The sequence below is a fragment of the Pteropus alecto genome, unplaced genomic scaffold, assembly GCF_000325575.1.
Source record: "Pteropus alecto unplaced genomic scaffold, ASM32557v1 scaffold97, whole genome shotgun sequence".
Classification (NCBI taxonomy): Eukaryota; Metazoa; Chordata; class Mammalia; order Chiroptera; family Pteropodidae; genus Pteropus; species Pteropus alecto.
Window position 1 is genome coordinate 4381648 of NW_006439713.1, and position 15670 is coordinate 4397317.

At 40.4% G+C, this 15670-nt stretch overlaps 1 protein-coding gene and 1 pseudogene across 10 annotated transcripts in view; one reads left to right on the forward strand and one right to left on the reverse strand.

Annotated features, from left to right (window-relative positions):
- Window positions 1-15670, reverse strand: part of TTC3 (tetratricopeptide repeat domain 3) — a 102250-nt gene that overhangs the window by 17052 nt on the left and 69528 nt on the right. For 9 of the 10 annotated variants that reach the window (XM_015593098.2, XM_006916745.2, XM_015593093.2 and 6 more), the window contains 3 exons: window positions 11460-11609; window positions 2693-2832; window positions 239-307 (listed from right to left, as the gene is read on the reverse strand). In XM_015593098.2, coding sequence (XP_015448584.1) covers window positions 239-307; window positions 2693-2832; window positions 11460-11609 — 359 coding nt within the window. The remainder of the gene's footprint in view (window positions 1-238; window positions 308-2692; window positions 2833-11459; window positions 11610-15670) is intronic. The other variant, XM_025050194.1, reaches the window with a different exon arrangement.
- Window positions 10150-10265, forward strand: LOC112483830 (annotated as a pseudogene).

Consider the following 15670-nt stretch of genomic DNA (forward strand, 5'->3'; position numbering starts at 1 on the left):
ATTCAAGGGAAAAAAAGGAGTAATCAACAATAAATTTTTATACTGACAATGTGAAATAAAAGTGGGAACATCATGAAATAAAAACACTTAAAGAATAAACTTATTTGAATAAAGAAAAACAAAAAAAAGAAACAATTATTTAAAAGAAATGGATGCAATGATATATTTAGAAGTCTAGTGTGCTTGTGCCTCTGGTATTAAAACTATGATATTAAAAAAAAAATTTAAGCTTCATTGCCTGATTTCAGGGAACTGATCCAGAAGAAATTCATGTTCTTTATCCTTCCCATCATTTTTCTGGGTGTACCTATAAAAGCATAATTTCCAAATTTTAATTAATTTCCCATATTTTTCAAAAACCTGATTCCACAGAGTAAATTCTCCTACATCCATGCACAAATTCTTGAATTCTTTATAAGTTTCTACACTTCGTTTCCTTTCTAATATCCTTTAAATAGGCAAAAATTGGGGTCGTTTTCCCTTTTGCACCTGGAGGGCAGATCACCTATTTCAGCCATTTTATTTCATTACTAAGTCGCACACTTGCAGTGCAGATGCCCCTGCCTCAGTCCACTTCCCGGAGCACCCGAGTGGTCCAAATGAGACAGAGGTACAGGTGGCGTTGGATCATCGTCAGTATGACCAGTGGTCCTCACGCAAATGAAAGCAGGCTTCTGTTCTTTAAAACAGAACTTAAAGTTCAATACACACACATACACTCACACACACACTCTCACATGCATGCACTGATAACCCTTCAAAACAGAGTATGTGGCTCTTAAGTAATGCCCTGCACGAAGGTCTGCTGCTTCTTTAACGCTCTCCTACACACCTTTCAGTCACTTCTACTTGCTAAAAGTCCCGTCTCCACTAAGAACCAGTTTAAATGCCATGTCACTTGCTTTGTAAAATAATTCTTCCAAGTACTCAATACTGGAGATGTGTGCCTTCTTTCACAGCTGTCTCTCCTCTGCAGCACTGCGCCAATCACGAGCTCCTCACGTCCCATTCACTTTTTAATGAATGTTAACTGTGATCTAAAGTGCGGAAAATCAAATCGTATCCTTTGTGCTTATCTAAGAGGTCCAAAAAGTTTTAAGGTTTTACTTTAAAATCTAAATATAAAAATTTAGCTTTAATGCATTTATTTGGAAAGTGCAAAAACCACAGAGAAAGCCTATGGCTTATCTTTAAATTGTGACAGAAAAAGGCAAAGAAATATATTAATAAAGTGAAAGAAATTAAAAAGTTTATTTCTTGGCAGAAATGTTGAATTTTTATGTTAGTACAAAAATATTTTATCAATAGCTTCATTTACTTTGTCAAGTTTGACAGTATGTCTGAATTGAGCATATAAAAATATATATTAAATATAAATATTCCTGAATTTTTGGATAACCTAATGATTAAGACTAGACCTGCTCAAATATTAAAAGGTAAAGAGCTCTACAAATGTTATTTTTCTATAAATGTGTTCCACCTACTAAACTACTTTGAGAATAATTAAATTGATATAGGCAGTGTTTTATACTTCACTGTTCTTTTAAGGACTGCCTAAAAACCGACCAAATGTATAACGCTAGCAAGACGCATAATCAAAGTCATCTGATCACATGGCATGGCAAGCGGAAAAAACACAAATGCCCTGGAAGATGAGCATGGTGGTGTGCGCCAGTGAACCGTGCCTCCCATTTTCATGCTCCTGCATCTGGACCAGGACTGCACTTGCTTGAAACGAGAGAATGTAGTGGAAGTGATGCTCTGAGAGTCCTGGGCCTAACCCTTCAGAAGGCCTAGCAGCTTCCACTTCTGCAATCTTGGAAGCCCTGAGCCACGACCCAAGAACCCTGGCTAACATGCTGGATACCAGATGGAGAAACTATATAGATAAGTCACATGAAGAGGCCACATGGAGGGGGAGATACTCTGAAGCTGTATGGAGAGCCCAAGACAACCCAGCACCCCAGCTGGGCCCAGTCCCGACGAAACCCAGCTACATGCAGCCAGTCACCACGGGCGAGCACAGCAGAAGAATGGCTGCACTGAGCTCGGCCCAGACTACCAGATCATGAGCAAACAAAATGACTGCTCGCTTAAGCCACTGAGTTTTGGGTGTTTCGTCACAGTGATAGACAAGCTGAGGAATCATATGACATATCACTGTGGAGGGAAGACAGGGGTTAGGAATCGATCACAGAGAATCTTAAAACCAGTCTGGCTCATCTGACAACTCTAACTAATACCCATATGCATTTCCAAATCCTTCATACCACAGTACCAAACTTAATAATTCAAGGATTCGGGGTGAAAGTAATAATACAATAATCATCACGGAATCTTAGTGCCTAAAAGAAGCTTAAAAGCTAACTAGCCCCTCATTTTACAGATAAGAAAAAAATGTCAGAGGTAAATATTCACAGGAGGTGGTGCTCAGACTGGAAGGAACTTATTCTTTGCTGATCTGCAGCTCCACCTTTTTTATCTGCAAATGCGGTAGGTTTAGAAAAAATTTTCGGTGAGATAATTCCTCCAACAGATGTGCTTTAAAATGAGAAAAAAACAGTACCCAAAAATTTCACTTTACGTGACATAGTTCAAAAGTGAATATCAAAAACATTAAAATACCTCCAAAGAACCCCACCCCACTTAAAAAAAAAACAGTAAAAATCACTGCCTTTCAATTGTTACTTACACTTCAATGGCATTTGAAACCGTCTTCGTTTTCTTCTTCAGTGCTTTTAGTCTTTCTTGGACCTCTTTTTTTTCCTGTTGCCATTTTTTAATTTCTTTTTCCAAATCTTCAAGGAACCAATCTAATTCTGTCTTTGAAATCTAAAAACATTTTAGAAAGTATTTAAATATATTTTTTAAAAAAAGAACCCAAAAGATTACAGCTGTGGTGGAGTACCAGCTTAATCAATGACTGCAGCTCAGAACACGCACCCAGGGCTGGCTGTAGCAGGCTGTGCAACCCAGCTGAGCCTGGGACACAAAGTCATGCAATCTTCGGCCTCAGCCCTCACCTGCCCTCACCGAATCAGGCTAGGGGGAGGCTGGTAGGGAAACAAACCAAGGACAAAGGCATGCTAGGTATCCAGTATTTGTGGAGGGCTTCTCCAAATCAGCCGTATCTGACCTTGGTTTTCGAAGATGAGCCTGCCACTCTAAGTGTGGATGCCATAGCAGCAGGAACCGCAAGGCAGAAGGGTAAGAGTGAGGCGCATCTGAACAAAGCCAGAGGCGTGACACGGCCAGAGTACACAGTGGACATGTGGAAAGCAGGGCAGAGGGATGGCACCCGAGGTACCCTTAGGGCTCTGTATGCCACACTAAGACATGTGGACCTCACCCTGCCAACAACAGGGAACAAGTGAAGGCTCTGAAGCAGGCAGTAAGATGACGAGTTTCTGGTTTGGAAAAAATAACTCTGAAGGACACAGAGATGGATAAAGGGTGGGCAAAGGGGTACGTGAAAGCTGGCCTTCACATTTGCTTGACTGTGACCTACAATGAAATACATTTTAATAATGATCTATAAGGCGCATAGACAGACACACACTGAAAAAAACTGCCCTTAATTTCTAAGATGATTTCTAATGTTTCTATTCTATTTTATTAAAAACAATTCCAGTCATCATCATTAAACTGATTTCATAGCCCATTATGAGTTATAACCCTTAATGTTAAAAACTCTAGATAAGAGAAAGGGGAAATCCCTTAAAAATCTCACTGCGACAGCCCCGGTGAGACAATGAGCATGATGGTGGTAACAGGGGATGACAAAAAGAAGTAAAGGACACTTTAGACGGGCAGAATGGATAAGACCACGAGTCCAGTTGGATATAAGATGTAAAGCAGAAGTTGACAATTAAACGCTCCTACCTTGGGATGAATAAATAAAATCCTATTAATAAAAAAGCAAAATATAGACGATGTAGAAGCTATGAGGCATAGGAAACAGGGAAATTAACCTAGATATGGACATTTAAATAAAAATCTGTGAATCAACAATATATATAAGAAATAATTTGACCCTGCAATTATTTTGATGGGACAGAACTAAAATTTACAAGTGTTAGACAAAGACTGCAAAGCAAAGGAATAAAAATACTGAATTCATATGGTCTTTCAACATAACCAATTAGAAAGGAATAACAGACTTCCAAGTCCCATTTATTTACACATTACGGATATTTCTATTTACAGACTATTCTAACATAGACCAGTGCACCATCAAGTCAGTCCTGCTTTGCTCCTCAAAACAACCCTTTGCAATAAGGGCAGCTCCCACCCCATTAACACGCTGCAATCCAAAGTCCATTTACAAGTTGGTTGGTTGTAACCCGAATGCATTTCCTCCTAAAGCCCCACATTAGACACATTGACTAAACGTCCAACACTTCTCTTTCAATGGCAGATTTACCAAAAGGAGGTCTAAAGAGGGCAAGTTCCCAGACCACGAGAGTCTGACAGCAGAGTTAACAGTCTTAGCTGGGGTTCTGGGAGCAGAGACCTGGGATACAGGGAAGAGAGTGAGGAAAGTTAAGACTTTCTGAGACACGGTTTTGAAGGCTCAGTCTCTATCACCACTAGACCCCCATCTCCCTTTTAGCACTTGGTTTTCAACGCCCCTGGGAGGCAGATGGCTAACAGTCCAGGTCCCACAGCAATGCTGGGGTCAAGCGCTGCGGCCTGGGGATGCACAGGCCAACTGCTCTTGGGCAGAAGTTCCATGACAGTCGGTGACATGCCTTGCAGTGCAGGGCATGTTCTGCTCCATGTCCTCGCTGCAGCCTTACTGACCCTGAATTGGCCATCACAGTGACCCAGACGACCACGATGGCCACTCTCCTTAGGAACCCTTGCATGCTGCCTGGTGCACTTCGATGCCTACGATCCTGCACCCACCCTGTCTGTGCTTCACCGCTGGCAGCCCCGCCCACCCTGTGCTTCTACTCTAAGCCAGTGCCCTCACCTCAGATCCAGGCCTTTGGCTAGGAGATGGTGTACAACCACAAGGTTATACTGGGGCCTAAGAATGGACTTGGCAACAAGTACCTGAAGGAACTCAGGTGTCGAAAGGCATTCAGTGTTGTGAACACACACATCCTTACAGCTCAATCAAGGAAAATGCTGCCAAGTTCATCTGTGTTGGTACTAACCATCTTTTAATGACATAGCTGCCTCAAAGTGCTCACCAGGTCGCTTTCGTGAGCCTGTCTCTGACTACAAGAATGAGAATGACCTCAACCCTTGCCTTCCCGACATCAGAATAAAGAACAGGCCATATACAACTGCAGCCTCTATATGCACACTTTACAGACATTGTTATAAATACTTTCTGAGGGGTTTTTCCTCAAAGAATATTTGGTTTCCACACTTCCCTCTTTTAAACCTCAATTTTGCTCTAAATAAGTATTTGAGGTATCTTCAATGACGCATATAATTTAAAAAGATTAAAATATGTTAAGTGGGTAAAGAAAATTGAATAAAAAGACAAAAATAACATAAAACCAGCAGTAGGAATAATATAAAAATAAATAGCATGAGATCCTAACTGTTCTTTAGAAATAATGTTAAAATTTTCTGGCAGACAAAGTCAAAGAGGTAATACAGTGCGCCACGTAATTCAGTATCCACATGATAAAAACAAGCCCACTGTACCAAGAAGCCTGGGTGGTGAGGGCAGAGAGACAGGACTTCTAGGGGCCTCAGAAAGAAGGCTGCATGGAAGTCCCAGACAAAGAGCAGAGGACCTGGCACTCAAGAGCATCCAATAAATATTTGTCAAGTGAAAGAATAGGCAGTATTCTCAACTACATACCAGCAATAAATAAACAGCAACAGATAAAGCCACCACCTTCACAGCATGTGTAGGCCTGATGTCCTTTGATATAGACCAACAGAGAATATGAAGACATGATTCACTAAGTGCAGCTCGGGGGCTCACGGACACATGATGTCATACCATCGGTGGGCTCCAAGTATATACGCTCAGGTCCCAAGATGACTGAGAAACAGTTCTTACCCTCAGGGAGATCACAGTTTGGTGGGGGAAATATGTGTTAAGAGATAATTACTACACATACACGAAAATCAACTCCAAATGGATCATAGGTCTAAAGGGAGGAGCTAAAACTACACAATTCTTAGAAGACAGGAGTAAATCCTGGTGACTCCAGATTGGACAATGGTTTCTTAGATATAATACCAGAAGTATAAGCGACAAAAAATTGAGAAATTGAACTACACTGAAATTAAGAACTTTAGTGCTGTAAATGATACCATCAAGAAAGTGAACAGACAACTCACAAAATAAAGATGGGAGAAATATATTTGTAAGTATGGAAGGTGGGAGAAAATATTTATAAATCAGATATCCAATAAGCAACTTGTACGCAGAATACATTTTAAAAACTCTTACAATTCAACAATAAAGACAAATGATCCAATTAATAAATGAGCAAAGGATAGTACAGACATTTCTCCAAAGAAGATATACGAATAAATAAGGACGTGAAAAGATACTCAACACCATTAGCCTCAAGGAAATGCAAATCAAAACCACAATGAGATACCACTTCGCTCCCATCAGGATGGCAATATCAAAGTGGTGGATGGTAACAAATGTTAAGGAGAATGTGGACGAAGTGGAACCCTGCACACTGGTGGTGCGGCTGGTTGGAATAGTCTGGCGGTTAAATACGGAGCTAGCCTATGACCCAGAAATTCTGCTCCTAGGTATATACCCGAAAGAAATGAAAACACATATCCACAGAAAAACTTGTATCATATGTTCATAGCGGTCAGAAAGTGGTTAACTCAAGTGCCCATCAACTGATAAATTAATAAAATGTGATATAGCCATAAAATGGAATATTATTCAGCAGTTAAAAGGAACGAAGTACTGACATATGTTACACAGATGGCCATACGTGAACTGTGAAAACATTATGCTAAGTGAAAGAAGGTACTCACAAAAGACCATATACGGCATGATTCCATTTATACAAAATGCCCAGAAACCTACGGAGTGATTGCCTAGGGCTGAGGGTAGGACAACGGGGAGCGACTAGCAGGAGTATGAGATTTCTTTTTGGGGTGATGAGGTGCTCTAAACTTAGAATGTGATGATGTCTGCACAATTCTGTCTGTATACTGAAAACAGTCAACTATATACTTTAAATGGATGAATCCGATGGTATGTAAACTGCATCTCAACAGATGAAAACAGAGTGGTCACTACTGCACAGTAACAGCAGGTACAGTTATCACCACTGCTTTAGCCAGGGCCTATGGCCAAGCCTGAGGCTGCCAGAGGTGACCACTTCCTCCCCCCAGAGGCTGAGGAGGAGTGAGCTGGGCATGGGAACAAACTTGAGGCACAAGGGTCAATGCCCAGAAAAGGCTCAGAAGTGAGAAACCACAGGACAAATGTCACCCACAAAGTGCAGAGGACAGTGCGGAGAACTGTTAGGAGAGGAGGCTGAGGCCGGAGGCGGGCACCAATCGTGGACGGGTTCTTCATAGTGGATGATCGCTGCTGGCCTGGCCTGCTGTGGCAGAGGGACGGCACTCATCCTCGCCCCTCCCTCTACTAAACCCGTGGTCACAGGACCTCGCGGGCCCCTTCACTAAACAGGCAGTCTCTTCCCCACCCCTCCAAGCTGGGCTCTGTCACTGGGTTTGCCTACTGGGACATCAGTGGACCCGACGTCGGCCAAGGCCTGAAAGAGCTTACGAGGCTGTCCTTGCTTGCTCTTGAGCTTTCTGGGAGATGAAGGACACATGGAGCACAGCTAGCTGCCCCAGTCACCCTCACCGAGGCCATTCTAGATCAATCCATAGCCAGCTGGTCCCAGGCAGAGGAGCAAACACCTGAGAACAGCAGAGCCTGAGCTGACCCAAAGGTGACAAAGCCCAGTCAAGGCCAATGGAGTAGCCAACCCCAGCCGCACACATCTAATGCTTACCGCTGCGGCGATGTCACTGATGCTGTGTGGATGGCAGTTAACTCAGCGTCACCATGGCAGCGATGACCTGATACACCTGCGCTGCTCATGTGGCGCTCAAGAACGCTTTTCAGCCTGGTTGTGGAACTGCTGTTCACTTAAGGGAGGACAAAAGTAAGGGATCTGGAGCCTGACACTAACTGTTCCGCCACGTGGTCCTGGTGTGACTCTGAGCAAGTTGCACTAGCTGCTCCGGACTCCATTTCCTCATCGGGAAGGTGGAGATAACAGGAGTTGTGCACCACACTGTCACATGAGTGTACCAGCACCGTTCTGAGATTTAATCAACCAATACAGGTAAAAAGTTTACAACTGAGAACACCATACACACGTAATATGAGCTCCATAAACGTTAACAAAAGGCTGAACTTGGCAAGGACTGTGATTCCCGCCTCTACACAGATGGGGGCTGAGGAAGTTTTGGCAGGCAGGGCTCAAGATTCTGCCCTAATGTAGAAAAAGACAGGTTCAAAAATTCTCTTCCATAAATTATTCTGGGCCAAAGTTATTTTGCCTGTGTTTTAAGAGCCATGTCGACTAAATACGCATCTCAGCTTTAGGGAAATTCTCCCTAGAGCACCTTAAGGACAGAAGTCCCAGGGTAGATGGCGAATGACTGCCTAATGGGTATGGGGTTTCTTTCTGGGGTGATGAAAATGGTTCTGAAATGAGACAGTGGCAATGGTTACACAATATTGTGAGAATGAAAACCACTAAACTGTACACTTTTTAACACTGAATTGGTTAAAAAGGTGAACTTTTCACTGTGTGATTTTTATCTCAATAAAACAACAAAGAACACATGCCCCTGAGCAATACCGCAACCAGTCATAATCCGCCAGCTGCAGGTTAGAGGTAGAATAAAAACAACAGGTGACTGGCTTCGGGATGGCCATTTTTCTCTGGTGGACAATAGATAACTGTCCTAATTATCTATTCATGTCATTCCTGGCTCAAGATAATAAACTCCCATCGACTATATACGATAGCTAGCTTGGATTTTTACTGATGCTTAATATGTTCTAAGCACTTTTCAAATGTCTTGTAAATAAGTGATTTTTCTCAACAGGGGCATGACTGGCATTTCAGGCGGGACAATTTTCCTTCTACTATACTTATTATCTCTGGCTGTCCCCCTTTTCCCAATACGCCTGAGTCCTCGCGAGTAAAGTATATGAAGTAGAGGTTATATTATGAGGACCTGAGAGCGGAGGGGGTTGAGTAAACTGTCTGAGGCTGCAGAGCTGTGGAATGGTGCTGGGTTCGGCTCAGGCAGTCGGAACCCCGGAGCACTGAGACGTGATTCGCTAGAGCTGCTTCTCTCTCGTCTCTATGAGGGGAGGGTGGTGTGACATCTAACGCATGCAAATTTGGTATCAAATCACTTAAAGTAAAAGCTGGTTAGCACATAACCTCAGTGATCTAGTCAAAGGCCACGGGAAAGATCAATAAAGACCACACATTTTTTTTTTATGTTTGTAAAGGAATTCTCCACGAGCTAATTATGAGCATAATCACAATTAATGAAGAAATGGCCATGGCTAAATCGTATCTGCTCTTGTGTGGACACTCGCCTAAGGAATTTGGGTGAGCAATTTACCCTGATGGGATACAGTACACGTTTTACATGGGAAGTCTTAGAATAACCTGACACAGGCCTGTGCAGGGTACAAAACAATAGCTCTTTTAAAAAATGGAGTGACTACACTCTCGAGTGCAACCACATCAAACCAGACCCAGCCTCTTCACAAAGTTCAAAAGCACATGAAACCCAGCTCACCACTCAGAGCTGCACTCTCACGGCCCTGCTCCTGGCGCCTGACTTGCTCTAAGTTTCTTGGCAAAGTGTACAAAGAAGCTCTGAACTGCACAGATGTAAGAGCCGGTCAGACCAGCAGTTTATAAAGCTGGACAAGCCTCTGCCAGAAACCCTCATTCACAATGAAGTGGCCATGTCTCCAGATCTGCTCTCATTTATGTGGTGGCTGTAGGCATTCCCGTACAGATTTATTAAACTGGAATATTCTGAGGCAATAAAGTTTTATAAAAATACTTTATTTTGGACGTGGTTCCATAGTGTAGCAGTTAGCATGTCTGCTATACAAGCAGAAGGACCTGGGTTCGCACCCGGTACATGGTCTATTGCCATGCTACCCTGAACAAGCCTGATGTCTGATCTCGGATGCTAAGCAGGGTCGGGCCTGGTTAGTACTTGGATGGGAGACCACCTAGGAAGACCAGGTGTTGTAGGCATAAATAATAATAATGATTAAAAAAAAAAATACTTTATTTTGTTAAGCCTTTCATCCAACTCCAAGTAACTTATTTAAACTTGTGTTCCATGAGTCACTGTGCTAGGCAGGGTTTTATTTTTGTTTGTTTTTTTTCCTCTGCCAATCAGGGAGCCCTCATTCAGCCAGGTCCCTTCTAATGTTCTCATTCTTCGAATCCTCTCCAGCCCCAAGTATAAACAGATCCTATGGCATGTGACAATGGTTATCTTTTCAAAGTGTCCCTTTTCTTCTAGGTACACTTAAAACTCCACAAATGAGTTTCTTGATTAAGGTCCCACTAAGCTAATCTTATTCTATTTAATATGTTACCCCAGCTATTGATCCAGACTTCTGGAACAAATTCTTTCTTAAATGGACTACTATCCCTTTATTATTGCTGTATGAAAGACCTTGGTTTTTAAAAAAAACACACTGAGCTTTCCTCACATCTATAATTCACTCCATTTTCCTATTAAAGCAGTCTGGCTTTGCCACTAATTAGGATTACTCCAGTAGCCGGAGACTCAAACAAGATGCTCTGGGTGACTTTATACAGTCCTGGTATGCACAAGCTCTATGTGTTATTCTTACACTTCCTCAGAAGATGAAGATGATGATGACGGTAACAGTAGTAGTAATAATAGTGGCAGCCAAGACTTACAGAGCCCTTTCTATGCACCAGGCAGTTTTAAATACTTTATGATTAATCTAACCCCACAAACTGAGAGCTATTACCACCCACATTTTCCAGATGAGGAACTAAAAGCACCAAGAAGTTAGGTCACCTGCTCAAGATCACAACTGGTACAGAACCAAGTCTGGATCTGAACCCAGCCAGTGTTGACTCCAGATGACACTCTCTGAACCACTAATGCCACACCGCCCTTCAACAGAAACAACTTTAACTCGGAACTTAGTCACCAGAAAATAGTTTCGGTTAATCAAGCAAACTGAATTACAGGTAAACAAAAACCCAGATTTACAGCCCTTTTCCTACTGGTAACTTGTAGAAATTCTAAAACACTGCAAAAACACTGTCACTTTAATATATCATGGACAGATGTGAAACAGGCAATACTGAGAAAGAATCCATTGTTCAGTCAACAATGCTCAGCTAATCAAGCTGCACAAAAATAATTCTCCTAACTATGCTACATGCTTCAAATAGAATTACCTTGTTTTCTTCTAAGTTCCTTTTCAACTTTTCTTCCAGGTCCCTGGTCTCTTCTGAGCCTTTGAGTTTTCTCTGCTCATAGTTTTCCCATGCTTCCTTAAGTTGCTCTTGTAAACCTTGGCACTCCTTTTCAATCTGTGAAATATCATCCTAAAAGTAAATTACAAAATGATCTATTAAAATAGTAAAAATGCTTATCTCTGATCTTGTTTGGGACTGCCTCTTAAAATGAAAAGGAGAAGAAAGCAAATGCAAATTTTCAAGAGAAATGTTACAATAAATCAAGAATTTAAAACCCCAAACACTGTTTAGCAAAGCCAGTTCTTTTTATATTTATTTATTTTTTTAAATTAAGTTTATTCGGATAACGTTGGTTAATACAATGATATAATTTTCAAGTGTACAGTATAATTTGATATCTGCATATTCTATTGTGTATCACCCAAAGTCCAAGCTCTTTTTAAAATAAAAATTATTTGTACTATTGGAATTCATAATGAAACTTTCAATCTATGCTATAATTAGTTATGAATATTTCTTTCTTTTAGAAGGGTTCAGTATAAATCGAGTTTGCTGTGAATGTCATTCTCCACAATGAACATCAAGAACTATTTTTTAGGTACTTATTCTATTGTGTATCACCCAAAGACCAAGCTCTTTTTAAAATAAAAATTATATGTACTATTGGAATTCATAATGAAACTTTCAATCTATGCTATAATTAGTTATGAATATTTCTTTCTTTTAGAAGGGTTCAGTATAAATCGAGTTTGCTGTGAATGTCATTCTCCACAATGAACATCAAGAACTATTTTTTAGGTTTAAAGCTGTACATACTATGTATATTTTAGATATAAAAAACTTTACTAACTTTGGCCCTATTTTTAAGTGTTTCAAATGGATAGTTACTGATTATTTCAAAAGGTTAAGTTAAAATATTATCAATGAATTGTTTTCGGTTTATAACTATCTCTTGGACCAGCTTTAAAAAACAAAACAGAAGCCATACAGTAATGTGAAATACTGGCAAACAATAAACATCATTTACGCTAGTTATTTTTAAAACCTTTCATACTGCTAAGACTGTCGGCAATCACACATCTGGGTCTGAAGGGAAGAGCTACGTGATCCAGCAGCTCCTCCCACTGCAGGTGACTGCTCGACCCAGACACAAGGGCCCTGGCAGCCAAGCTCTGGAAACCAACCCCCATGGCCAAACTTGTTCATCTTCCCCATCTCCTGCACCTCTCCCAGCACCTAAGCATCTAAGTGTCAACAGACAAGAAATTGAGGTTTTGAAATTCTGTGAATTATAAGTTAGACAACTGTGATGGATGGCCAGGGTGACCTTATACACCAGTTTCCTTGGAGCATACCAGTTTTTGTCCATCCAGACTGAAGGTTTAGCGTCATGAAGAGTCCATGTTTAAGTAATAAATGGTTAACCTTACTATGTCCATGAGCAATCTTAAACCCATAGTTTAAGATTCTATTTTCATTCTCAAGTCAACAAAAGTTTACAACGACTAGCAACATGACATTCTAAATTAATTTATATGCCGCAAGTCCCCCACAGAGACCGGCGGGATGTTATGTACTATTTCTGTTATTACATCTAAACTTCACCACAATTCTGTAAGAAACACTTTCACCTTGTATGCGTCAGAAAATGAAAGTTCAGAAATATCAGGCGACTTCTCAAAGTCCCGGAAGAAAGCAGCAGCACTGGGATTAACTGTTGGTTGAGGAGCCGGCGAGCAGCTATGCCACCGCCAAGGCCTGAAACAGGGCTAGTTTAACGAAGTGTCTGTGAATTTCCCCAACACTGAGGGTCACAATCAATGACTCACTAAACAACAGAGTGTACTTGGTTTAAAGGTAAGTATGGTGTAAGAACTCAACAGTCATTCCACTTCATATAAATTCACAGTGGCAAAAACATTCACTACAGCACTGTTTGTACGTGTGAAAAGCTGACACGATCTAAATGTTCAGTAATAAACACGTAGTCAAATTATCATACAGTCATACAATGAAATATGTTAAAAATAATGGTAAAAATCTGTATTTGCTGACATGGAAAAAAGGCCACAATATGTTAAGACCAACGATTTCAAATATAACATACATTGTGTGATCCTATCTTTTAAAAAGCACTATTACTTCAATGTAAATGTTTAAATAAGGCCTGGAAGGCTGCATATAAAAATATTAACATGGGTGATGTGAATATAGACCATTTTCAATTCTCTTTCATAATTTTCATTATTGTTCATTCAAAAATTTGAGGACTCTATATTATTTTTATAATTGGCCGAAACTATAAAGCTCTTTGAACCGATAACAGCAATAAAAAGTTCTAACTTTGCTTCTTCCTGATTAATTTCACATCTGACCTTGTAAATCATTGCAAATCATTGCATATGAGTAATATTAAAATTGCTACATTTTTAAATGACAGTGTAGTATTTCATTATATGATGTACCGTAACTCATTATATGATGTACCGTAACTTAACTAGTCCGATACTGATGGGTAATTTAAGTTGCATTCAGTTTTTTTGCTGGCACAAATGCAGAGGAAACAAATACGCAAATACCCTTGCTCACTAGTCTCTCCACACCTACACACACGAGTGCAGATAAACTCCAAGCTGCCTTCCGCAAAAATTTACATTTTACATTTTTTCAATAGTATATAAATAACTGTTTTAAATTTCAAGCGGGGTCGGCCATCTTTTTATATGTTTAAAAATCACCTTCACTTCTTTTATAGTGTATTATCTATTCACATCCACTCCCATTTTTCTGTTAGGTTATTAATCTTTTCCTTATTGATTTATAGAAACTTTGTTAAACAAGAAAGTTAGCTCTCTGTGCTATGCTACAAATAACTTTCCTAGTTTCTTGTGTTTTGATGCCACATGTTGTACATTTGTTCACATACATAAATGCTATGCATATGCATAGACACATGTGTGTCTGTGTATATATATATAAATACACGCTTTTGTCATGCTATTTATCTTATGAAAAAAATTTCCCTTTTTTTCTGGGTATTTTTATGGGTCCATTTTTAAATACTTAAAACTTTGATCTACCTGGAATTTATTTTGGTATATGAAAATGAGGTAGAGACCCAAATTACTTTTTCTAGATGGCAACATATTTATAGCACCATGTATTTAAAAATCTACTTTTTCTCACCAATAATTTCCATTTTTATTATACTCTATATTTCTATATTCTTCTGTTCTACTGGATTCTTATAGATTCATATTATGTTCTGATATCTGGCTGTACAACTCCCTTCTTTATAGTTTCTTTCCCATGGGTGTTCTTGATTATTTCTTCATATGAAGTTTAGAATCAATGTGTCCAGATTCAAATTAAGCCTGTGCAATAGCCAGCCACCAAGACCCTGACAACTTGGTATTCACGCCCTTGTATAATCCTCACCTACAATGTATCAGGGTTGGAGGGTTGGTGTGTGTGGCTGAGAGAACACAGAAATGACAAAAGTGTGTCTTCCTAAAGCAGACCATGAAAACCACTGCGACTTCTGGCTGGATGACCCACTCTGGGGAAAGCCAAGCTCCCTGAGACACTCAAGCAGCCCAACGTGGAGGTCCACAGGCAGGGGGCTGAAGCCTCCTGCCAACGGCCAGCACCAACTCGCCAACTATGTGAGTGAGCCATACTGGAAGTGGAACCTCCAGGCTCAGGGAGTTCTTGCAGACTACCGAGTCTTGGTCAGTACCTTGTCTGCAACTCAGAAGCAAGCTTCGGAACCACCCAGCTAAACTGCCCCTCTCTCTGACTCAGAGGCTGTGAGATAATATATGTTTGTTGTTTTAAGCCATTATGTTTTCAGGTAATTTGTTATACAGCAACATATAAATAATCCACGCTGTTCATGTTTGTACTGAGACTGCATTAAATGAAAAGCTTTAAGGGAAACCACTCTCCTTACAATAGTAGGTTTTCCTATTCAACACCTTTTCATTTAAGTCTTCTGTGTGTTTTTCTATAGCATTTCAAAGTTTTCTTTCATAAAGCATTTAATTTTTTTGTTGCTACTGAAAATGGAATTTTTTCTTCCAGTATTTCTTCTTTGCAACAGGTTGTTGTCTGTCTGTGGAGAGGTACTATCTCCCATCACCTTTCCAAATTCTCTTACATTTTGATATTGGGTTTTCAGGTGATCGTTT